The sequence below is a fragment of the Haliotis rubra genome, unplaced genomic scaffold (assembly GCF_003918875.1).
Source record: "Haliotis rubra isolate DU_JTF1 unplaced genomic scaffold, ASM391887v1 Scf539, whole genome shotgun sequence".
NCBI lineage: Eukaryota > Metazoa > Mollusca > Gastropoda > Lepetellida > Haliotidae > Haliotis > Haliotis rubra.
Genome location: NW_025767234.1, coordinates 512,958 through 537,994, shown reverse-complemented (window position 1 = coordinate 537,994; position 25,037 = coordinate 512,958). Strand labels below are relative to the sequence as shown.

At 41.0% G+C, this 25,037-nt stretch overlaps 1 protein-coding gene across 1 annotated transcript; it reads right to left on the bottom strand.

Moving 5' to 3' along the window:
• Window positions 1-7,355: 7,355 nt before the first annotated feature.
• On the bottom strand, window positions 7,356-23,967 carry LOC124253321 (deoxyribonuclease-1-like). Its single transcript, XM_046687071.1, has 11 exons — window positions 23,910-23,967; window positions 18,771-18,883; window positions 15,017-15,105; window positions 14,174-14,260; window positions 13,676-13,788; window positions 13,215-13,327; window positions 10,795-10,949; window positions 10,142-10,238; window positions 9,418-9,469; window positions 8,325-8,760; window positions 7,356-7,637 (listed from the first exon to the last, which is right to left on the bottom strand). Exons 1-10 carry the CDS (start codon window positions 23,956-23,958, stop codon window positions 8,333-8,335), a joined length of 1,296 nt encoding a protein of 431 aa, XP_046543027.1. The 5' UTR covers window positions 23,959-23,967; the 3' UTR covers window positions 7,356-7,637; window positions 8,325-8,332.
• Between the last annotated feature and the right edge of the window lie 1,070 nt (window positions 23,968-25,037).

Sequence of the window (25,037 nt, the reverse complement as noted above, 5' to 3'; positions counted from 1 at the left end):
CTGGAGCTTTTTCCATTCACCGCTCTGACCATAATCAGACACAGTGTTAACTTTTACATATCCAGCATGGTAATTATCGATTAAATAAATCTTGAGATACTTGTTACATATATCGTACGTTGAAACTTATTGTCTTTCAGTGAGGCCATGCTTTCAGAAAAATGTCCAGAGGTATTTCTTCATGTAATTATTTCTACCTCGGAATGAATGATACCAACCCTAAACAATGTAGGTCTTAGTGTGTAAAATTAATGTAGCGACATTTTATGTGATACATATTGTCTAAATCTCATCCAGAAAAATAAATCGCCTTGCACGTGTGGCATATCGGACATTGGTGGCTATTTGGTCAATGCTGCCGTCACACCAGTTTACTATTATCTTAGGTCGAATCCCAGGTAGCGTCGATGTTAAAAGTGGTTTGTTTGCAATCTCACAAAATAAGTTGAATCGCAGTTATATCAATCAAGTAATTTGATTACGGTTTTATTACAGATAAAACGTTACCATGGCAGCGATTGAAATGGACACAGTGGCGGGGCAAACGGGCTTCACAGACGCCATGAAATATGTGTTTAATCTACACAAACAGTACAAGACGAAATTCGCTGCAAGTGCAGACACCCCTCGTAACAATGAGGCAGTTGTCAGGGAAATAGCTGCAGGACTAACTCAAGAGAACATGACGATGTTCAACTCCAAGAACAATAAGGGCAACACGGTGCTCCACTGCATTACAATGTACACGAAGAAACAACCCCAGTCTGAGAAGTTGCTGGAGCTGTTTGACGTCGTCATCCTGTTGTCCCCCTATTGGTGGTATCAGGAGAAGCAGCTTCAGCGCCCAGAGGATGAGAAAACGCTCCAGCGGTACAAACGGGAGGCTGTTCGTTACTTAACAACATCATTAAAGAATGAAGACCAGCTCACCGTTCTTGAGTTAGCGTTCCAAGTAGGTGCTACATCAATAGTAGAGAGACTGATGAGTATGGAGCAGGTGACGTGTTCACGCAAGATGTACGTCAATGACGCCTCTTACAGATGGTATGACATTACTCATATCACGCCTCAGACAAGCATACAGACGGGCAAGGAATCTAAAGAGTGTTGTCTGGAAAGATTACTGTCCCACAAACCAGACACTACAAATGACATACTGAACCTGCCGCCTGTACAGAAGATTGAACAGATGTACTGCTCAGTCGCAGCTAAGATATACGCAGTCATCATACTATTGCACGTGCTCTATATGTCAGTATTTAGTGCTATCTGTTGTATATTAATGGAAAGAAGACAAAAGGTTGATGCACAGCCAATACGAACTGTATTAGCCTTTTATTCAGTAGGTTTGATTGAACCCTTATTAATCACCACATACTGGCTCTATCGGATGTACAAGAACGTCGAATGCCGACCACGGTGCTGCTGTATGACGTGTTTCTATTTTTCCAAACCTCATACAGAGGTGACTTTTGTCTATGTCCTCAAGGCATTTGCATGGCCAATCTGCTACATGACATTTGTATGCTTGGTACTTGCGTTTATGATTACATTTTTAGTAACTGGTTCTGGAGGAATACATTACCTGATGTCTGTGACCTTACTGTACGGTTGGTTGTTAACGTTTGCGTTTGCTAAGGGCATACGAGGCGTCCGCTTCTTTCTCAACGTCATGTTCAAAGAAATCCTGTTGGACGTGTTGAAGGTCGTTCTGATTTATGTTGTCTTTCTACTGGGGTTTGGTCTGGCGCTGCACTCACAGTTTCTGGATGCCCCGAACACCACAGCGAAATACAGAACACCTCTCCAAACAATGTTTCTTCTCTTTAATGTCATGCTTGGGATCACACAAATGTGGGATGGGAATATAGAAGAACATCTTGAAGCTGGTGGGACGACACCAATATTCAGCCAACTCCTGTACAGTGCCTACATTATTCTTGTAACAATCTTGCTGCTGAACCTACTGATAGCTATGATGACCAAGTCCTACTCCAGTGCCAACTACGAACATCCAGTATCGTGGAAAGTAGAAACCGTTAGTCTTGGACTGATGATTGAGAAGGCGTTTCCTTGGCTGTCGAGACTTCTTGGTACGGGGAGCATTCGTTGTGGAAGAGTCTTTGAAGATGACACGGATCCTGACTTGCAGGTGTGGTACGTTCAAGTTGGACATGACAAGAACGACAATAGAACCATGAGTACGCGTCCTGAAAGATATGTGGTGAAGCATGTTGAGGACAGAGGGGAGTATGTAAGTTGTAAACGCCATGGCGGAGGGGGATCATCGGAGGACTACGACAAACTCAGAGACAACATTGAAGCCCTCGCGAACATCATGAACACAAGCACATCGGAGCTGGAAAATACAATGAATAGCAGAATATCTTCAGCAAAGAAATCTGTACAAAAAACTAGAAAACTGGTTGTGGATGATGTACAAAAACTGAATCAAAGGTTTTCACAGCTTGCTGAGAGCGTTGAGAATGCATTGACCAGAATCGCGGATGTACAGGCGACACTGAAGAAACAAGCAGTACATCAGCGACAAGCAGAAACATCGAAGGTTGTCGCTGTACCATCCATCACAAACGAGGGTAAAACGGAGCCAGCCACTGCCCCAAATGCTTGGGCATGAGAACATATTCGGTGTATTAATCATCATATCTGTATATAAGATATTTGTTCCATTATTCTTTGACCATGTTTGATTTGTTCGATCATATTTGTATAACTACTGTACGATTGTGGTAGTACCATGGGCAAAGCAAAGAAAAAGAACTTGTAATGATGAGGCATATAGTTTCTTCTACATGTGCTGCCACTGATAAAGATTACTGGGATACCACTAGATTTAGACTGTTTTCAGAAACTATTCCAACAAAAATGACTCCTGAACAAAAAACTTCAAACATAAACGATTGCTTTATAGATGAAAAGTGAAAGAGATATCATAATACGTGGCTTTAGATACTAGACGAGAATATACCTAAGACGTTTTAGTGTTTTTATTGATATGTGTAATCTGAAAAGTTTGGTGTTTAAATGACCTAGTTGCGTATAGTATTTTCAGTAAAGCATCGTGATATTAGATCATTGGGTGTATATTAGTAGTGGTGGGAAGATAATATTTTTGATTAGATGCTGTAGCTGCATCAGATGTTTGTATATTGTGCTTTTTATATTGTTATTGAGACACGTAGCACAGTGTTACAAAATAGACGATCTTTTACGTATTGCGTGTAAATACATTTCTCTGATTTTCTTATGAATTTCTTCAGCCAATGGCGTCCTTAACAAGGACTGTGAGCTTTGTCACACTGAAGCCTACTCTGTGTGAACCGAATTGTTTTTGATCACACTGCAGATTTGGACGAGGTTAAGTGTACAATGTCTCCAGTACAGTTGATGTATATATTTTCACATGTATAGACCCATACTGTATTTTCACATGTATAGACCCATACTGTATTTTCACATGTATAGACCCATACTGGATTTTCACGTGACAATAAAATCGTCATGAAAAATATCACAGCTGTTGTTCGGAGATCATATTTTCACCTATGCATCCGACAGGTGGAAGACCCGTGAAGATCCGGGTTACAATTGGTCTTGTGTAACCCTTGCTTGTCGTAAGAGGCGACTAACGGGATCGAGTGGTCTGGCTCGCTGAGTTAGTTGACACATGTCATCGGTTCCCAATTGCGTAGATCGATGCTCATTGATCACTGGATTGTCTGGTCCAGACTACATTATTTACAGATCGCCGCCATATAGCTGTTAAACAACAACCAAACACAACAAATCAAACGATAGGAGAAACACTGCCCGAAAACTCATCACCAGCAAAGATTATTTTGTGAAGGTTTGTAAACATGTGCTTCGCATTTGTTCCGTTCTTTACAACGTCAAGTGTGGCGTTTTCGGTCATGTGGCAGGTGAGTGAGTGAGTTTAGTAAATAAATCAAATTTCTACCAGATAATCCAGTGATCAACAGCACGAGCATCGATCAACGCTACTGGGATACGGTGACATATGTTAACCAAGTCAGCGAGTCTGACCACCCGATCCCGTTAGTCGCCTCTTACTCATGTGGAAGGAGTACAGTTGTGTTTATGGAGTACAGGAGTACAGATTATAGACTGATTATTCTCTTTCGTTGACGTTTAATTTTTACAACGTCTTATACTTACTCATACTGTCAACCACTGGTTTAAACGGCCGAGTCTAGGTTCTTTGCAGGTCGGTGACGGTGGGGGTAGCCAAGTGGTTAAAGCGTTCGCTCGTCACGCCGAAGGCCTGGGTTCGATTCCCCACATGGGTACAATATGTGAAACCCATTTCTGGTGTTCCGCGCTGCGATGTTGCTGGAATATTGCTAAAAGCGGCGTAAAAACCATACTCACTCACTCTTTGCAGGTCGATCGACGTAAAACATTATTCACTCCCTCCCTCACTGTATTGCACTGATGAAACGTGTACGTGGCTGGATCTACATACGGCTGGGTCTATCGTTAAGTTTCCCACGACTTCATGTTATAATAACATGAATGGTTAAATCGTCAATGTGAACTTTATGTATGTTATTTCACTTGCAAATACGACCTAACGGTTTCTATTATAACAGGATTATAATAGCTGCATTCAGATGGTATGAGAACGACCATTATATTTAGTACAAACGATATATGACTTCACTGACAATGGCCATTCAGATTGGAAGATAGGTCTGAATGAAATGTATGTCCGCTGTGTTGTTCAAGGCAAGTGCGCGAAAGCCGCAGAGTTGTGTTAATGGGACGAGTCCGACGCACATTGTGCTTCAATGTGTTAAAGAAACGTCATTATAAGCGCATACACATGCAAGCACACAGATACACGCACACACAAACAGACATGTATAGTAACGCACATACAAACGCATACGAACGCACTCACACACACACACGCATCCACACACACACACATGTACATACACACATACATACATACATACATACATACATACATACATACATACATACATACATACATACATACATACATACATACAAACATACATACATACATACATACATACATACATACATACATACATACATACATACATACACTAAACGCCCCCCCCAAATTTACCCTCCTACCTTTATGAATTACTTAAAAACTATCACAGATATGGTAGAAGGTATTAGTTTACAAGAAAGCTTAAAACCCAGCTTTATGCAAATCACATAAATTCTCATATGCATTCATATTTAGGTGAAATGCATCTTTTTCAGAAAAGTTAAATTGTCCTATTTTCGTCCATGCCGAAATAAACCAGTAAGTGTGATTTAGATGTCCAAAAGAAAGGTTGAAATAAAATTCTGCTTTGGGGCAATGATAAACCATTTAAAGTCACCATTTTTCAACTATTAAAACATGACACAACAGTTGTAGAGTGTCTATATTGTAAAGTTATCATTCCTATGATTTCAATCTTTTAAAACATTTGCTGCTGATTTTCATTAGTGAAAACAAGTAAAACATGTCTTTGATATTGTGAAAAAATGTTTAGGAACATCTAAAATTATCTTTGTTAACATTTTTGCTTGCAAAGTAACATTTTTCCATTTTCTATTTACACATAACAATATCAATCGCCCAAACGCAGCAATATTCAAGCAGTATTTGCATCCATTTCACATGTAGAATGATTCTATTAGGTTATGAAGAGCCTAGAATACATGATATGATACACAAGTACGAGGAATATGCAACGATTAACAACTGAAAAGAGAGAAAGAGCCATTGGGATGGTGCAGATGGGGTCGACATACAATGCTGTTGCCAACGCCCTCGGATGCCTACGTATCACGGTTAAAAGATGTATTCAGGGCTTCAGACAGACTGGGATCACCCTAGACAGACCAAGAAGTGGACGTCCACACATCACACCGCCAGCTAGAGATAGGTACCTCCGTCATTCAGGAAGGACGGTAACGTTTTTACGTCGTTTAGTGTACAGACATACATACATACATACATACATACATACATACATACATACATACATACTTACATACATACATACATACATACATACATACATACATACATACATACATACATACATACATACATACATACATACATACATGCATACATACATACATACATACATACATACATACATACATACCATACATACATGCATGCACGCACGCACGCACGCACGCACGCACGCACGCACGCACGCACGCACGCACGCACACACATACATACATACACACACACACACACACACACACACACACACACATACATACATACATACATACATACATACATACATACATACATACATACATACATACATTTGAGAGAACAATTACTAGTTAGATTTCAGATTCTAACATTTTGGGGTTAATTCCCATCCGAATTAGGCACCTAATCGCCAGCACATAAAGTCATTGGTCTCACCCACTCACAATTGGAGGTCTGACAACTGGTAGTCAAGACTACGCACGTTGTGAACAGACCTGAAAAGTTTAAATTAATTTTGCATGGCTCAGACGACGGAAACCTATTACTGGAAAGTTGTGAATTGTAAACTATGTTTCATTTTGGATTACACCAAGTCAGCGAGTCTGACCACCCGATTCCGTTAGTCGCCTCTCACGACTAGCATGGATTACTGAAGATCCATTCTAACCCGGATCTTCACGGGGCAACGGGGGCATACAACTTTAGGAATGTCAGTAGACATACATATGTCCCTACCTCCATTATTTTCTATTCTGATTCAAGCTGATCGATGAAGAGAACAAATATCTGAGGACCCAATATGCAACTCTGACGGATACCTGGGCACTCTAAATTATTCGAAAGTCACTGTCACGGGAAAGCTCGCTGCAACATGTTAAGGGAGGTAACTCCAATTCCCAGACTGACATTGCCCATTAATTGTTGGCATTGAAGTTCGAGGACACGCACTCAAGCAAGTCATGTGGTACCGAGCCTAACCACCTGATCCGTCATCGTATCCCAGTTGTGTAGAACGATGCTCATGACGTTGGTGAGGGGATTCTCTGACCCACACTCGATTATTTACCGACCGCTGTCATCCAGCCGGAATATTGCTGACTGCGGTCTATACCCGATCATACGAGGGTACATATATCGGTTTAGGGGATCAGTTCTGACGCCGAATCCCCGCGACATCGGTGAATTAGAAACTGAGTAAAACTGTGACAAGATAAGGCCATTTTGATTCTCATTTACAGTGACAAACATGTAGGAATCAGGTTTGTGTATGTTACACACTCCCGCTGCACTGGCAATACAAAGACTTCACTTCTCAAATGACATGGATAATTATAACGTGTTTATTTTCTAGCGGTATGCATGTCGACACAAACACTGGAGTACATTGCCTTAGCTAGGTGATTATACATAAATTGGGTAACGATATATGAGGTTACCCATAAACAACTGTGTTATATCAGTGATACGTCATCCTGTCCTCCCGTTATAACACCGGTTTAATACCCAGTAGTTCCCTGAGGACTCGGTCAAACTGTGTGAGTCTGGAAGGAGTAAACTACCAAATAGACCGGTCACCAGGTTGTGCTGTCACGTGACCCTGGATGCCCTGAAAGAAATACTGTGGAGATTAGTCACACACAAAAAGCAGCATGGTCTCTGAGTCGCCGTTGAAGTTATAGTAGTGATACCAACGTGGGACACCTTTTGTTGATATTCATTCATATAGTTATCGTCATTGTTTTGCCTATTTTGCCACCGAAACACGACAAACGTCAAGCCAAAACACAACTATTGTACCTATTTGAAATCAGCATCGAAATAACATTTCTAAATTGTCCTTTTCGGGGGCGCAGCTACCATTATAAAAAAAGCCCTGGCTTACACATGATTGTGTTAGGGAAACCCCCAATACTATCTTAAATATAAAGCTTTGCAACCTATCGGGTTTACACGAAAAGATTGGCTTGCTACGCGACAGCGTTAAGACATCTTCATACGTGGGTTATGCTTTCTTTCGTGCGACAAGTTCAGTTCCTATCAAACAGGGTGTAGTGTGAACAAATCTTAGCATGAAGAAATGTTGCCTTGTTGTACATGATTAGGGGATATTGCAAGTTCCCAAAAGTGTAGGCCTTTCGGAGCAGACGTACGTAGCCATCTCGTGCTGGATGGAAAACTGGAGACTCGGTTAGCTACCCGGGGAACTAAGCAATGAATAATGAGAACATGGATTGACATGCAAAACATATAGACATATAATCTAAATTAGTGAAGAAGTAATCTCCCTACTTACCCTCCAGATCAGCTTCTGCGATTTGTGACTTTAACGTGACATGTCAATGGAGACTTTAAACGGCAAGTGATTGTGACGTCATAGGACTTCCTGGACTCGAGTGTGCAGAGACCGTACACATATGGCGGCTTCTCAAAAATCCCTGAGTCGATGTATGCCTTGGCCATTCCAATTGACTCAGTAAACAGTACCTCAGGAAATAATTTCTGGAACTCCTGCAAACTGTTCACCACGTCCTTTTCATTCTTCTTTTCGGCAATCACTTCAAGCAAATTCTTCCTGTCGCCATCTCGTTTTACTTCAATCTTGAAACCAGCACTCTTTGCTTTCTTGGTCCTGTACAAAGCACGGACATGACCAACACTTGAGATGTTCTGCGTCTGCGCGACGTTGAAGGACAGCTCCGTATTTAACATCTTTTGCAGTTTCGCATTTTCTGTTTGAAAAAATGTTGGACGTACTGTTCAAATTCAGATTTACAAAAGTCACACGAAGACCCGAGAATATCCGGGTTAGAATTGATCCCGCCAGAAATTATAGAGGGTACATAACACGAAGTACAAAATGAATTAGTCAACAATTTTCAACAGTTCGGCATTTCCAGCGGGTAACATAATAAGGTGTAAAGAAATAAGGGAAATAAATGTTACTCCCTTCCGTCGATTTGTAAGAGCGACGTACATTGAAAATAATAGAAGAGCGATCAGCCAGTCTACATTTATATGTGAGGTAAGATGTCATGGTGTCCCAGATCGATACTCATAATGTTCAATACTGGATTGTCCGGGCCAGATTCGAATATTTACTGACCAACCGCCATATAGCTGGAATATTGCTGAGTGCGGCTCAAAACAAACAAAAACTTCGGCACAATCGTGTTGAATTATACACAATCTACGTTCTGGTCGGCATTATTCCAGGGGTATAAAATCAATGTAATTAGGTCACCTGAAGCAATACCAAGATTTTTACGGCCGCGTACTACCTTGGGAACTGAACCTGGTATTTGACATGGGAGTGCCACTACTGAACTACCTGATTGTTCCCAATACGCCTAAAGAGCAAATATTATATGAAATAAAATGGGACTCACTCTTCCCTGCTATGGAAAGTTCAATGGGGTAGTGGTCGCTGACATCTTCGGCCTGTTACAATGAAAAAAATACACAAAGTTTTACAATCAGACGGTAACTAACGGCGCGGGCATTTTATAAACATGTTAACAGTCATCAAAGGAAACAAGCTAGTATTTTGACACTACATAAGCTGCAAGACGCAGGGCAAGACGCACCTCCTTCGTGGAGAGACTGAACTTACTGTCAAAGCGGAACATCGTAGACTCACCTCTTGGAGAGAAAGACTGAACCCATTGTCAAAGGGTAACACACATTCACCTCTCCCTGGGAGAAACTGAACTCCGAGTCAAAGCGGAACACCAGAGACTTGCCTCTTTTTGAGAGAGATTGAACTTCCTGTCAAACTGAAACACCAGAGACTCCCTCTTTTTGAGAGAGATTGAACTCCTTGTCAAAGCGGAACACCAGGAACTCACCTCTTCTTGGGAGTGATTGAACTCCTTGTCAAAGCAGAACACAAGAGGCTCACCTCTTCCTGGGAGAGATTGAACTCCTTGTCAAAATAGAACACAAGAGGCTCACCTCTTCTTGGGAGTGATTCAACTCCTTGTCAAACTGGAACACCAGAGACTCACCTCTTCCTGGGAGTGATTGAACTCCTTGTCAAAATAGAACACAAGAGGCTCACCTCTTCCTGGGAGTGATTGAACTCCTTGTCAAACTGGAACACCAGAGACTCACCTCTTCCTGGGAGAGATTGAACTCCTTGTCAAACTGGAACACCTTGCAGCTCCCGGGAACTATGTTGGTCTTCAGCTGGGGCCCAGTTACCACGAACCTGAAGTACCAGTGACAACTTTGACATTTACTACACTTGATGGTAATACGGGGCTATGGCATATGCCTATGTTATATTTGATGATGACAGTTTAATTACATCAACGAGTCCGTATCCTTGATGATGATCAAGGGGTAACAAACCCCTCACTTAATACACATGATACACATAAAGAATGATAACGTGTACCCCATTTTGAAAGGAGACATAAAGAATTGTTTATAAAAATATTTTGTCACAAACATGAATATGATTTCATAAATATATCTTAAAGTTATGGATCCTCAATTAGTAATGTGGCAGAGTATAGTTACTAATTTCTTACATTTTGTACACACATAGCCTGAACGTATTTCAAACGGGTATCACAGTTTTTTTGGGGACTTTAAGCCTCTCTATCGGTGGCTGTTTTCTAATTATAAACATTTTTATAACGTATGACATTTTTGCGTCAAATCCGATTTTCAAATGTATACTTTCTTCTAGTCGGCAGTTTTTACATTAGAAAACCTATGGCATCACGCTCCTGCTGATTCCGATATGTCAAGAACCGAACCTGTCGTAACTGCAGTCAGTGCTGCTGACGGTGGTGTCTGCGTTATCCTTGATGAGCCAGGTAAAACGACGGTCACTCCTTAGAGATATCCTCTCCCAGTCTGAGCCGGACACGAAGTCCCCGTCGGCGTTGAAGTCGCCTGCGATGATGACGTTCTGTCGGGGAAGAAATAATCTTTCTAGCTAATTTACATACGTCAGTGATGTTTAAACTGCATTAATAAATCGTCATGTGTCAATTGTTCACACTGTTTGTGTACAGACATTCAGATGGTAAATACAAGGCGTAAGATGGACAGAGGCATTGCATTATTAACCAATATTACAACATTCCAACTAGATGACTAATGCGTGTCGATAATCGAGTCTGGACTAATCCAGGGATTACTATGATCAAGGTTGATGACAAACAATCAACAAGTCACCTTGCCTGACCACCTAGTGCCGTTGTTCAAAGCGTTCTTAGCGCTAAGGTGATCGTAACCCCATACCTTAATACAGACTTACGACAGTCGTAACGCTAAGGTGACCGTAACCCCCATACTTTAACACAGACTTACGACAGTCGTAACGCTAAGGTGACCGTAACCCCCATACTTTAACACAGACTTACGACAGTCGTAACGCTAAGGTGACCGTAACTCCCATACTTTAACACAGACTTACGACAGTCGTAACGCTAAGGTGATCGTAACTCCCATACTTTAACATAGACTAACGACAGTCGTAGCGCTAAGGTGATCGTAACTCCCATACTTTAACATAGACTTACGACAGTCGTAGCGCTAAGGTGATCGTAACTCCCATACTTTAACATAGACTTACGACAGTCGTAGCGCTAAGGTGACCGTAACTCCCATACTTTAACATAGACTTACGACAGTCGTAGCGCTAAGGTTACCGTAACTCCCATACTTTAACATAGACTTACGACAGTCGTAACGCTAAGGTGATCGTAACTCCCATACTTTAACATAGACTTACGACAGTCGTAGCGCTAAGGTGATCGTAACTCCCATACTTTAACACAGACTTAAGGTTATCGTAACTCCCATACTTTAACATAGACTTACGACAGTCGTAACGCTAAGGTGATCGTAACTCCCATACTTTAACACAGACTTAAGGTTATCGTAACTCCCATACTTTAACATAGACTTACGACAGTCGTAACGCTAAGGTTGTTTTGTACAACGACAGCGGGACACATTTGTTCGCAACTTAAGATCACCATTTAACTAGATACTTATATATTCTCACACGTGATCCCAACAGGACTCTAGAATATTGCAATCCTAAGTGCTTCCGGCACGGCATCAAGTGAGAGTAGCACTAACTTCTCGGTTTGACCGGCAAACCTGCTGATTCAGCTCACGCGTACCATCACGAAAACAGTCAATCTGTGTTACCATAGTTACGACGTCGAATATAATATATCCAGGGCTAGCATATCGGTGAACCTACACTGTCCCTTAGATTAGATCCGATGGTTCTGGTTATCCCGAATTACCCGCCCTTGAATTCCACTTGATTGGCTACACTACTTGATGCTTAACGTACCATTCAGAATGGGAGTTAAAAACATGTCTCAATGTTATGTTGACAATATCAACAACATGGCCAGTCCCACTGAATATGACTGAATTTGTGAGAAATTCAATATTGGAAAAGAGACTGACACGCAAAAGACACCCCTCAGAAATCATTTTGACGGAAAAAATATCATCAAACTAGCGGCAGCTTGTATTGCTAGGTAATACGAGCTACCGCCCTTACCTTTATTTGGACTTTCCATTGGTTTGTAAAATGTTCAAGAAAATTAATGGCGGAAAGTTTCGAATGTAAGAACCACGCGCCTGGTTTACCGAAATACGAGCCCTGGACATGTAGAAAAGTGTAAAGGTGGAATGTTACACGAGTAAATATACAACAGTGGGTTATCTCCCTTTGACCATTATTGTGACGTGGAACAAATACTGTTTATTATTGTGGGTTAAGTTTAACTAATAGCTAACTATCTCGGATGAGAATGCTCGCCCTGTTTGCTTCTGACTGTTTTCTGGATCCGGGGATTCTTATTTCAGTGATTACAGGAATCACAAGCAATCATTTGCTGTCTTCAACAAAGGGCAACTAAAGTCTTTTTACAATACTGACCCGTGAAGATCCCGGTTAGAATTGGTCGTCAGTAACCAATGCTTGTCGTAAGAGGCAACTAAGTGGTGCTTAGTTGTTTGACACATGTTACCGGATCCCAACTGCGTAGATCGATGCGCTTGTTGTTGATCACCGGATTGCCTGGACCAGACTCGATTATTTACAGACATGCAGCTGGAAAATTTCTGGGTGCGGCGTAAAACTAAACTCACTCACCCATTTTACCAGACTAGAGTGTCAGGCCTAATGCCTAGCTATACTTACCTCGATGCCCCAGTGTTTCTTTGTCGCTTCCCACACGTGCAATAAGGCGTTAATCTCCGCTACAGCTTTACTGGGCGATGTGTGAATTGCGATAATCGCAAAGTCGTCAATTTCTACAACATATATTTGAAAGTTTTGATAAGACAAAGTGTTATGTGAAAAAATTATGAGAATTTGTGTGTTTTTAATAACGTTTCATCTGGTTTGATGTCATGACATTCGATACATCACATTTGATGTACATGGCTCGTAAATAATATTAAAAAACAAATATACAAATCTAAGACCTTACAACACTGATGTCATTGAAATTGAAAACTTGTGATATGTTGTTTCTAGATATACACCCCACACTGCCATATGATAACATAAAGAAATTATTTCATATAATAATGATGAAGAGGAAGGCATCAACTGATATAGTATATATATCACCATGACCAAATCTATTCGCTATGTACCCAAGTTCGGACAAGAGAACCTGACGGCGTAGGGTTCTCTTTCGAAAGTGTCGGTGCCGTCGTCAACGCCGTCCTCGTACTGGTAATTGTCTACAATCTTCACTCGGCTCGGTCTAAAAAGAAAAGCTACTTTAGGTGCAATATTTATGGGGTTTTCCAGTATTACCGAAAGTGTTTCTTTTGTTTCAGACTGTACTACAACGTAAATTTCGGGCATCCCAAACAATAAAGTTTAGAGTTTAGAGAAAACATACATTTGAAATGTAACCATGCGCCAGTTCATGACCCAGAGACATGTTCACTAAATACGTTCACTCCTGTAATTACTTATTCGATGAACAAATGGCGATGGAGATTCAAACGGGCGATTTATTGAATTTCAAAGCGACTCCATGATATCTTGGCAAAACTTCACTGTGTCATTTCATTCTTCCAACTTGTGGCATTTGGCATCGTGGCGTGTGCCCTTGTTTAATAAACAGATGAGAGTTGACTGACCTGTACAAGAAGGCATACTGTTCCTTGGAGAAAGTTCTTCCCAATCTCTCGCTCACATCGGCCACGAAAGGATCATCAGGGTCGATTCTGCAACGCCATATTCAGTTTCAGTAAAAGCTATTTATAACAATGGACCTCATTATTGCAATGAGTGCGACGTTTCGGTGTAGGTACTAACACCGTTATCAAGTAAGTGACGTTTCGGTGTAGGTACTAACACCGTTATCAAGTAAGTGATACAACATTTGCAGCGTGCTCAATGACACGTTACATCGGTTCAAATGTTACAGAAGGAATGAGGTTGATCAGGCAACTGTGAGCTAATGACAAGGAGTGAGTGAGTATGTTATTACGCCGCTTTTAGCAATATCCCAGTAATTTCACAGTGGAGACATCAGAAATGGGTTTGATATATTGAAACCACGTAAGTCGAAAGGGCAAATGCTTTAACCATTAACCCCCTCTCCTCCCCTTAAATTAGAAGCCCCCCCCTCTCTTCTCCTACTCTCTTTCACTTCTTTCCTCTCTTCTCTCCACACCCCCCGGGAAAACGGTTCCTACGCCCTTGCCTTATAACAAGGAATAACATATAACTCTTCTGTCCTGTTATTTGTTATTTTGGACAGGGGTGGTTAGGTGGCTCAATGGTTCAAGCGTCCGCTCGTCACCCTGATCACCCTGGTTCGATTCTCCACATGAGTACAATGAGTGAAGCCCATTTCTGGTGTCCCCTGCCGTGATGTTGCTGGAATATTGCTAAACGTGGCACAAAACCATACTCACCCACTCGCTATTGTGAACAGCTGATTGTTCGTGCATATTGCGGGACACGTAAAGACCTACTTGTTGAGCATGTTGATGAGGTTGTCAAGAGCCGTCATGCCCTTGTCTCGGATCTCCTGGAGCAACAGCACGTCGTATCTCTGTACCACCTGCAGCATGAGAACACCCTCACTCACTCTTCTTCAATCGAGGACCAATATATCATGGACTCACTGACGTATGTATCATAAATGTTGCTGGCTGTTTGCACATCATCAGGGCGTCCTTTCACAAAGCACTAAGGTGATCGTAAGTTACTAAGGTAACCTTAGTGCAATGTTAAAGAATGGGAGTTAAGGCTACCCTTAGTAAAGGTTGCTTCGTGAAAGGGGCCCCAGGATGATACGCATTCGTTTGTGGTCGTGTTTCCACTTAAGGAGATACATGGGGTCAGGGTCTCTCAGCGGTACAAACATTCGGGGTGCTAAAGTCACGGCCGGGTGGTACAAACACTGTCGATGGTAAAGCAACTTGGATGGTAAAGTCATTCGGGATGGTACAAACACTCGGGATAGTAAAGTCATTCGGGATGGTACAAACACTCGGGATGGTAAAGTCATTCGGGATGGTACAAACACTCGGGATGGTACAAACACACGGGAGGTAAAGTCATTATGGGTGGTACAAACACTCGGGATGGTAAAGTAAGGTAACTTGGGGTGGTACAAACACGCGTTAGGTTAAGTCAGTAGGTGTGGTGCAAACACTCGCGGGATGGTTAAAATAAAGTAACTTGGGGTGGTACAAACACGCGGTCGGTAAAGTCATTAGGGGTTGTACAAACACACGGGAGGTAAAGTCATTAGGGGTGGTGCAAACACTCGGAGGATGGAAAAGTAATTTGGGGTGGTACAAACACGCGCGTGGTAAAGTCTTTAGGGATGGTACAAACACTCGGGGATGGTAAAGTAACTTGGGGTTGTACAAACGCTCGGGTGTGGTAAAGTAATTAGGGGTGGTACAAAGACGCGGTCGGTAAAATCATTAGGGGTGGTACAAACACTCGCGGGATGGTAAAGTAACTTGGGGTGGTACAAACACGCGGGTGGTAAAGTCATTAGGGGTGGTACAAACACACGGTTGGTAAAATCATTAGGGTTGGTACAAACACTCGCGGGATGGTAAATAAACTTGGGGTAGTAGAAACACGCGGGTGGTAAAGTCTTTAGGGATGGTACAAACACGCGGGTGGTAAAGTGATTAGGGGTGGTACAAACACACGGGAGGTAAAGTCATTAGGGGTGGTACAAACACTCGGGGGATTGTAAAGTAAGTTGGGGGTGTACAAACACGCGTTAGGTTAAGTCAGTAGGGGTGGTACAAACACTCGGGGTGGTAAAGTAACTTAAGGTGGTACGAACACGCGGGTGGTAAAGTCATTAGGGGTGGTACAAACCTTCGGGAGGTAAAAAAACTTGGGGTCGTACAAACACGCGGGTGGTAAGGTCATTAGGGGTGGTACAAACACACGGGAAGTAAAGTCATTAGGGGTGGTACAAAAATCGGGATGGTAAAGTAACTTTGGGTGGTACAAACACTCGGGTGGTAAAGTGATTAGGGGTGGTACAAACACATGGGAGGTAAAGTCATTAGGGGTGGTACAAACACTCGGGGGATGGTAAAAAGTCACTTGGGTGGTACAAACACGCGTAACTAGGGGTGGTAAAGTCAGTAGGGTGGTACAAACACTCGGGGTGGTAAAAAGTACAAACTTGGGTGGTGGTACAAAACACGCGGGGATGGTAAAGTAACTTGGGGTGGTACAAACACTCGGGTTGGTGGTAAAGTACACTTGGGGTGGTACAAACACTCGGGTGGTAAAGTGATTACGCTCGGGGGTGGTACAAACACGCGGGTGGTAAAGTCAACACAGGGGTGGTACAAACACATGGGAGGTAAAGTCATTAGGGATGGTACAAACACTCGGGGATGGTAAAGTAAGTTGGGGTGGTACAAACACGCGTAAAGGTTAAGTCAGTACTCGGGGGATGGTAAAGTAACAGGGGTGGTACAAACACTCGGGGTGGTAAAGTAACTTTGGGTGGTACAAACACGCGGGGGATGGTAAAGAAACTTGGGGTGGTACAAACACGCGTAAGGTTAAGTCATTAGGGTGGTACAAACACTCGGGCGATGGTAGAGTAACTTGGGGTGGTACAAACACGCATTAGGTTAAGTCACATCGGGTGGTACAAACGCTCGGGGATGGTAAAGTAACTTGGGGTGGTACAAACACGAGGGTGGTAAAGTCATTAGGGTTGGTACAAACACGCGGGTGATAAAGTAACTTGGGGTGGTACAAACACGCGTTAGGTTAAGTCTGTAGGGTTGGTACAAACGCTCGGGGATGGTAAAGTAACTTGGGGTGGTACAAACACGAGGGTGGTAAAGTCATTAGGGTTGGTACAAACACGCGGGTGATAAAGTAACTTGGGGTGGTACAAACACGCGTTAGGTTAAGTCACATCGGGTGGTACAAACGCTCGGGGATGGTAAAGTAACTTGGGGTGGTACAAACACTGGTAAAGTCATTAGGGTTGGTACAAACACGCGGGGTGGTAAAGTAACTCGGGATGGTACAAATACGCGTTAGGTTAAGTGAGTAGTGGTGGTACAAACACACGGGAGGTAAAGTAACTTGGGGTGATACAAACACTCGGGGGGTGGTAAAGTCATTGGGGGTGGTAAAGTCATTCCCTGTGGTACACACACCGAGGACGGTGTAGTCTCACAGCAATTCCTGATATATAAAACACCCCTCTCACCACGACAGTCACACCTGGATGGCATACACTATGGGGATACGGTTCAGTTACCCATGATAGAGTGTATGGCAGTGTCACAAATAGTACAAACTATACACTCAACGCTAGAGCGACACACGCCAGCCAAAGGAGAAAGGTGAATGGCTGACTGCCTTGTCACAATACCTTCCTGTAAGATGATTCTACAGCCTTCATGTATCATTTCGCTTCCCTGAATATAGTATGGACCAATGAACAGGTGCGTCCATTTAAAGGTCGCTAAACCACAAGTTAACTACCACAATGACCTACATGAAAAGCCAAATGAATGACTCCATGAATGACACTCTACGAAGCATCACGCCACCATTGTTAAACAGCTTTGTGTAACATGCGGTCGTTTCCATGGCGTCTGTACAAGTACAATAGCTACACGGGACGCATAATATTTAGGTGCCGAGTGTCAAATATTCCTGGGCAGGCCTGGTTTTCTTGTCAGTATATCTTTCAGTCAGCCTTTTTCAACCTTACATTTCTCATACTGTTTTTAAAAAATATTTAATCATAATCATTTTCAAAAGTAACCCGAATGACTTTTCCATCAAGAACTTGAACTTAAGGAAGATATGGCAACGGAGTATCTGAAATTACAAATACTTATTAGGATCTAATGACGTCATCACTTATCATCTAATGACTTCATCCCCTTGTATTCACAGGTCTTGTTTTTTTCTTCGAAGCAACTTTCAAGAGAACAATCATTTATCTTAGGGAAATTATAAAGAAGAAAGAGAAATTCCACAGAACGTTCACGCTCTTCCAGAGGGTTCGGCGAGTTCTTTTACGCCATTAATTGAAGACATTCCTTGTACTATTAAATACAATCTACATAACATACATCACAATGCTGACAACAGATGATGTTTATACATGTTTGAAAGATCGAATTTTGTATATTGACAATGTTTTAAGAGTGTAGTCTTCAAATGCATGAACGCCAGCAATGTATATTCAAGGAGTTTTGTTTTCACCTTCGAAATAATACTGGTGACATTTTTGTTCTGCATCTTCTTCCTTCCAAACACCTGTATGTTGAATGCGGCCACTCGTAGAGGTGGGGCAGCGAGCGGGGGGGTAGCGCCATCTGGGTAGACAAAAACATGATATTAATGTCATGAAGCTTGAACATAAGAACGCATCGAAGCAAGGGGCAACGTGAATCATATTTATACTCTTCCTTAATTTTCCTTGTAAATAATAAGCAAAACAATTAGTGTCATCACTGATGTTCTTTGATCCATTCTTATAATTTTCACAGCTATTGCTTCCATTACACAAAACAAGATTTGTTCCTGAGGATTGTCAAGATTAGGGAGTCCTTTGCACTGACCTCCTATATCATCATAGACAAATATGGTATAGTTAGTATATGAGCTTGTTTTATCTTATACAAATACCATATAGTCAAAATAATGAGCATGTATGATCAAAGACATATTATAGAGTACCTAAATGTTACGTAGAAGATTATATAGAAATCCGTGTATTATAGAAATCTCACGGACATTATAGGTATCTGTCAGTTATCCAGATTATATGCCTATTGATGAAGTGGGGATGTTGTGTGGTGTATATAAATATATGACTATCCATTTCAACCATTAAAGCAGATATACGGTAAATAGAGATTAAATCATTTTAAAAGTATATGAAAGCAAGTATCTGTGAGGAAACAATCTGAAGGCAATATTATTAACCAAAAAAGTTGAAAACGTACTCGTATTCCGGAAACTACCGAGAGTTGGCCTCGCGTGACTTCACGTCAAAGTTGAAACTTAAAGCAATAACCCAGATGCACCGTTGCATGGGTTACATTATCCCGTCAAAGGCATAATCCTATTTCAAGCGCCCGACAGAGGTAACCATGGCGACAGACACACAATACAAGTGATCTCACCTGTCAGGTGTCGGACCAGAAAGGACAGTGATCCCATAGCCTCACATAGTCCAGGAAATAATATTGTGTTCCCTTCCAACAAATCTGGTGTGGTATCCTAGCGGTTAAAGCGTTATCTTGACACGCCGAAGTCCCGGGTTCGATTCCCCACATGGTTACAATGTATGAAGCTCATTTCTGGTGTCCCCTGCTGTGATATTGCTGGAAAATTGCTAAAAGCGGCGTAAAATAAACTCACTCAATCCATCAACCCTCACTGTGATATAGATGCTATCGCGGTAGTGTCGCAAGTTTAGATGTTTCCCGGTTTCACAATGTCCACTCTCATGCACTGGGGTTCCTTTTCATTAAAAACTGGCAAACAGTTGTTAAACCATAAAAGTTCCCAAAATTCAAGAGATATGAGTTATGTGGTAACAAAGAACGAGTTCAGAATACCGTATAAACGGTACTGGAAGTATGACAGTCAAACGAGATGTTATGGACGTCAATGATCTTGAAAGGCGATAGGTTTATGACGGTGAAAATTTCAACGTGTTTTGTATTATTAAAATGTTATTATTAACGTTGCTGTAATGCGATAGGCCGCGTGCCAAACTTATGAGCTCGATTCTCATCATATCATAAAACCATTGCCATGGCCCAAAGTAGCCCTGATGTGAACTGATCTGGATGTGGGTCAGTGAAAGTCAGTGGTCAGCGTTACCATTTTGGACGCCAGGTTAGAACTGGAGTAGGGCTGTGTATCGTGGCCTAAGTGACGATATATCCCGATACCAGTTAAATGAGGCGAGACGATATATCATGAAAGTATTGGAACTGCATCCCGATACTTAACAATTTCTAATAACAGAACATGTTTGATACATAAAATGACTGAAACTGTATTTGTTATACAGCAGAACTTAGGTTGCATTCACACACACTTAAATAGCTATTCATCTAAAGTTTCAGCATTTAATGCTTAAGAAAGTACTGTCACACATTTTCAGTATTTGATCTAACATATATAAATTTGAAGTTGTGTTTCTGCATTAATGCTTTCACAAACAATTAAAGGTAATTTACATCAGAATTTAGAATCACTGAAAAAACTCTTAAGTATGCATTCTAAATGTTATCCTCTCTTTGTTCTCTTTCTTAACAAAGCTAAGACGTCGTTCATAGTTGGTAATAAATGGTGGTATTTGTCAAACAACTAAAACATATTTCAATTACTTGAAGACAAATATTCTAAAGTTCACAGAGTTTGTAAAATCTTCACATTCTTTGACTTATACACTAACTCCTTTGTTCATGTAACACAGATAGCAGACACAAACACATTCCTATAAGGTTCAATTTGTTTTTAAAATTCAGATGAATTTCAAAGAGACTCCCTTCCTATTCCTAATGCAATACTCCTCACAACTTTAAGCAGTATATACTAAAGGCAACTAGATTTCAAAATAATAACAACAAATACATAAATAAATGGGAATTAGAAGTAAACGAATGTTCATCTGATAATGATTGGAGACATGCCTATAACATACCTTTCATTCAGAGCTACAGATAAAGTTAAACGTTTTGGGTCATTGAGTTATGTACTCACTTGTGTTCATCTCAATTGGGTATCCTAATTTTCCTTTGAGTTACGAAATAAATTGTACTCACCTCACTCAAACTCATTTGGGTAATTTTTTCATTTTCCATTAATTTTAAAAATATAATATAGTTTAAATGTTAGTGTTTGTGATTTACCTTTGATCTGTAATATGAGAAACGATAAGAAAGACTGCAAGTTGTCAGTTCATGTCCTAATATAGAATCTCTCTATATACGTCAGTTATTTTATCTATCCACCGGTACGCAAGCTACGATTGGACAGTTTTGTGTGTACGCATGTAAGATCACATTTATTGAGTATTTACAAAACTTTAAGCGTACTTGTACGCAATATACTTAATAGGGATTGGGTTTTCACATAAATGTTTGCGTAATTTACGCAGATACGCAGCTTATCTGTACCTCTGTCTGACTTTCATGGTGCTTGTTAATGTAAACCGTCAATGTTTTCAATACAGTACTATTCACAGGTGTATATCAACAAACGAAATGCTATCAAAAATGAAATTGATTGAAACCAGTGCGTGTACTTTCTGTAAAACAAGTGTCGCAACCATAATGCATATATATATTCTATGAATGTCATATTGTCAAAGAGATTTGGAATAATGTTATTGCGTGGATTCAACATAAAACAGGCACACCCAAGAAAAAGGTATTATTTGGATACCCGAGAAAAGAACTGATGTGCTCAACCGCATCATAATTATCACAAAATACAATATTTTCAAATCAAGACTAGAGAACAGACATCCAAATATTTCACATATTAAAAAAGAGGTTGAAATTTCATATAATTTAGATAATTACAACTCGAAGCTAAATTGTAATGGACCATCATGTCTACCATTTTGGTCTTCATGCATTATGCTATTTAGTTTACTTTAGTATCTGTAAATTTGGAAGATCAACATCAAAATTCCAGGAAATAGTGGACTTGTCGCTGTACAGAAAAACTTTAAGCAGTATAGCAGTTGTATCGGGATATATCGTCTCTCGTGGCGATATATCGATGTATCATGGACCCTCGCGATATAAACATCCTGGTTTATTGCCTAAATGTGTTTTGTATCGATGCACGCGTATCGGTTTGTTGACGATAAAAAACATCGATAGTGTAGTGTTTTTGTACTAATCATACCAAACCAAGTGGGTGGTGCGAGATTAAGGCTCATGTGTATACATTTTACAATTACGATAATTGAAACATATTTGTGTCCAACGTTGGTTGCTTATGAAGGTGAGGCGATGTTTCAGCATTCATAGAATGTCGGAGGTACACTGAATATATGGGGATAAGCAGCAACCATTTCTAGATTATAACATAATCCTTTGTACTTGTTCAACCCCGCACCACACTTACTGAGCCGAGACCATGAGAGTGCTCGCAGCTTTTCTACTGCGGGGAAAGCTATAAATTATCGTTTCGTTTTCGATTTCACTGGATGAAATAATCGTTTTCACTGAATGGAAATCTGTGAGTTCTAGACATTACATTGTAATATCAGTTGACATCAGGATTAGAGAGTATCCATAAACGTATGAATCGTTTTCACTGAATGAAAATCTATGAACGCTACAATGTGAGGAAACTCAGTTCATGTAAAATATAAGTTTGTAATAATTGACCCTCTTTATGCGATCAGTATGAACAAACAATGAGACAATATTCAGTAACGAGACCGCCCAAACAACTGGTTACTTAGACTAACATCTAATCTCTGAAATAAAAATATTTAACAGAAAAAACAGTCCATAAATAATAATCATAAAATATTATGAAAAGGAACCCAGAGACTTTCTGGAAATCCAGACTTCCAGGAAGTCTGCCCACGTTATTTGAGATTATTCTGTTTCAAAGGACTGTGTGTGGACCGTTCTGTGTGTTTTTAAATCATGCATGAAATATTTCCAAGTTGATATTCACCCCTTTGGTAAATACTAATAATTATTGAAACCTCAAACTCAAAACAGTGCTCCGCACATCGGAACAGACAACACAAGCGCTGCACAGAGTGATTCTGTAATCCTGATGGATAAGTTGGACAATTCTAACTGCCAGCTCGATTAGATTAGAGGCCAGTGTTGATCCAAACCTGGATTACAATATACATGTAACACATAGTTCCTTTGTGTAGTACCCCGATCTATCACATGATAGGAATGATATAAATTGGAAGAATATTAAGATTAAATATAATTAACATTATTTAACGACAGTTCCCTTGGTATATAGTCGTAGTATTACATGGTGTTGTAGGTGTAGAATACTGCTCTGGAAGTGTAAAGCTAATAAACATGGAGACGACTCCTGTTTTCTACTTACGCTCTCAATTCAGCATTCTTGACTCCTTTACCCATTCTAAACAACAGGTGGTGGCAAAAGCATGAGAATCGGGTCAGGTTTCATAGAGTACCAGTTTTCAATGATGTTCATTTTCAATGCTTAGCGTCGACAGAACACCATCACCATTGACGATCCGATGCGCGAATATGTGTGGTCACCAGGTTCAACATCGTCCAAGTAACATTATTTTCACAATGAGTCAAACGTCTATGAAAGTTTGCATTTGGTGACATTATCGAAATTCAGTTAGTAACTCACCTTCGGATGCAGCTAGTCTTCTCTTCCCTTGCCGCCTTGAGGTAGCCATGATGTTTTTATCCACAACTAGTGAATGCGTACTACCAGCGATTGGTTCACTTGAATATTTCGATTATAAAAAGGGAAGCCCCATTCACGCGAGGTGACTTCCCCCAGGGACAGAGCCAAGTACAAAGGGCACATTAAGGGTCTCGGGATGACTGGTTTATCAGCCTGTGGCTCAAGGGACACAGCAGTCATATATTATAATGCTCGGGTGTAGGTTCGGACGTAATTCTGTCAAGTTATAAATTATTGCAGTGCTCAAGGACGTAACTGTATTTACTCTGTTTATAACACAGTTTGTAGTTATCGACTTAACGTCTCTGTGCTCGATGTATGAACAATGTTTCACAGCAATAAGTACATAATTATACTTATACTGGGGTGGATATTGGAGAGGAGACCAATATGTTAAACGCTTGAATATAGTTTTTTTTCCGATAACGCTTAACGCCCGTCACGGAACACTGAAAGCGTCACTCAACCATAACCAGAGACCGTTCATTCTGACCTCAACAATAAAATCATGTCCAGTGCCTTGAGTCCCCATTTGCAATCAAACTCCGCCCTTCCTGCTGATCATCCGAGCGTACCGAGTGTTGCGGTTCAGCGCCCAATGGGAGGTCAGCTTGGATATTCGGTACACGTGGGACTGTAAAACAGCTGGGATGGAAGTGTTAGGTAATTAGCATCACCCGACTGGTGTGTAACTGATGTGCCGACGATGATATGTGGATAATAAAAAACATTGGTTGAGATTCGGATTTAAATCATAGACCATGTTACATGGATGCAATATGAATTTGAAGCAAATCAGCCCTTATGGTGTCTGCCGTCAGCTGACTTTGCACACCGCTCAGTTCGCACTGTGATGGCGTCATTGGTTCAAAGATGTATATGTCAGTGTAGAGACTGCGATCTGGTAGAATCTCCGATCCTACTACTAGAGATTGTAATCGTAGTCTCTACTAGTGGAATCGGAGATTCTACTAGTACATTTTCCCAATTCAACTGGTAGAAACTCCGATCCTACTAGTAGAGGCTGCAATCGTCTTCAACTGGTAGAGAATCCGAGTGATCTGTGGG

What these genes read in the sequence shown, in the direction of transcription:
- LOC124253321 (XM_046687071.1), bottom strand. Translation starts at nt 23,958, where the DNA reads ATGGCTACCTCAAGGCGGCAAGGGAAGAGAAGACTAGCTGCATCCGAA. An exon ending in CTCATCAACATGCTCAACAA is followed by an intron (nt 14,261 to 15,016) that starts GTAGGTCTTTAC and finishes ATGGCGTTGCAG; the next exon opens with AATCGACCCTGATGATCCTT. An exon ending in TCAATCTCTCCCAGGAAGAG is followed by an intron (nt 9,470 to 10,141) that starts GTGAGTCTCTGG and finishes TCATTGTAACAG; the next exon opens with GCCGAAGATGTCAGCGACCA.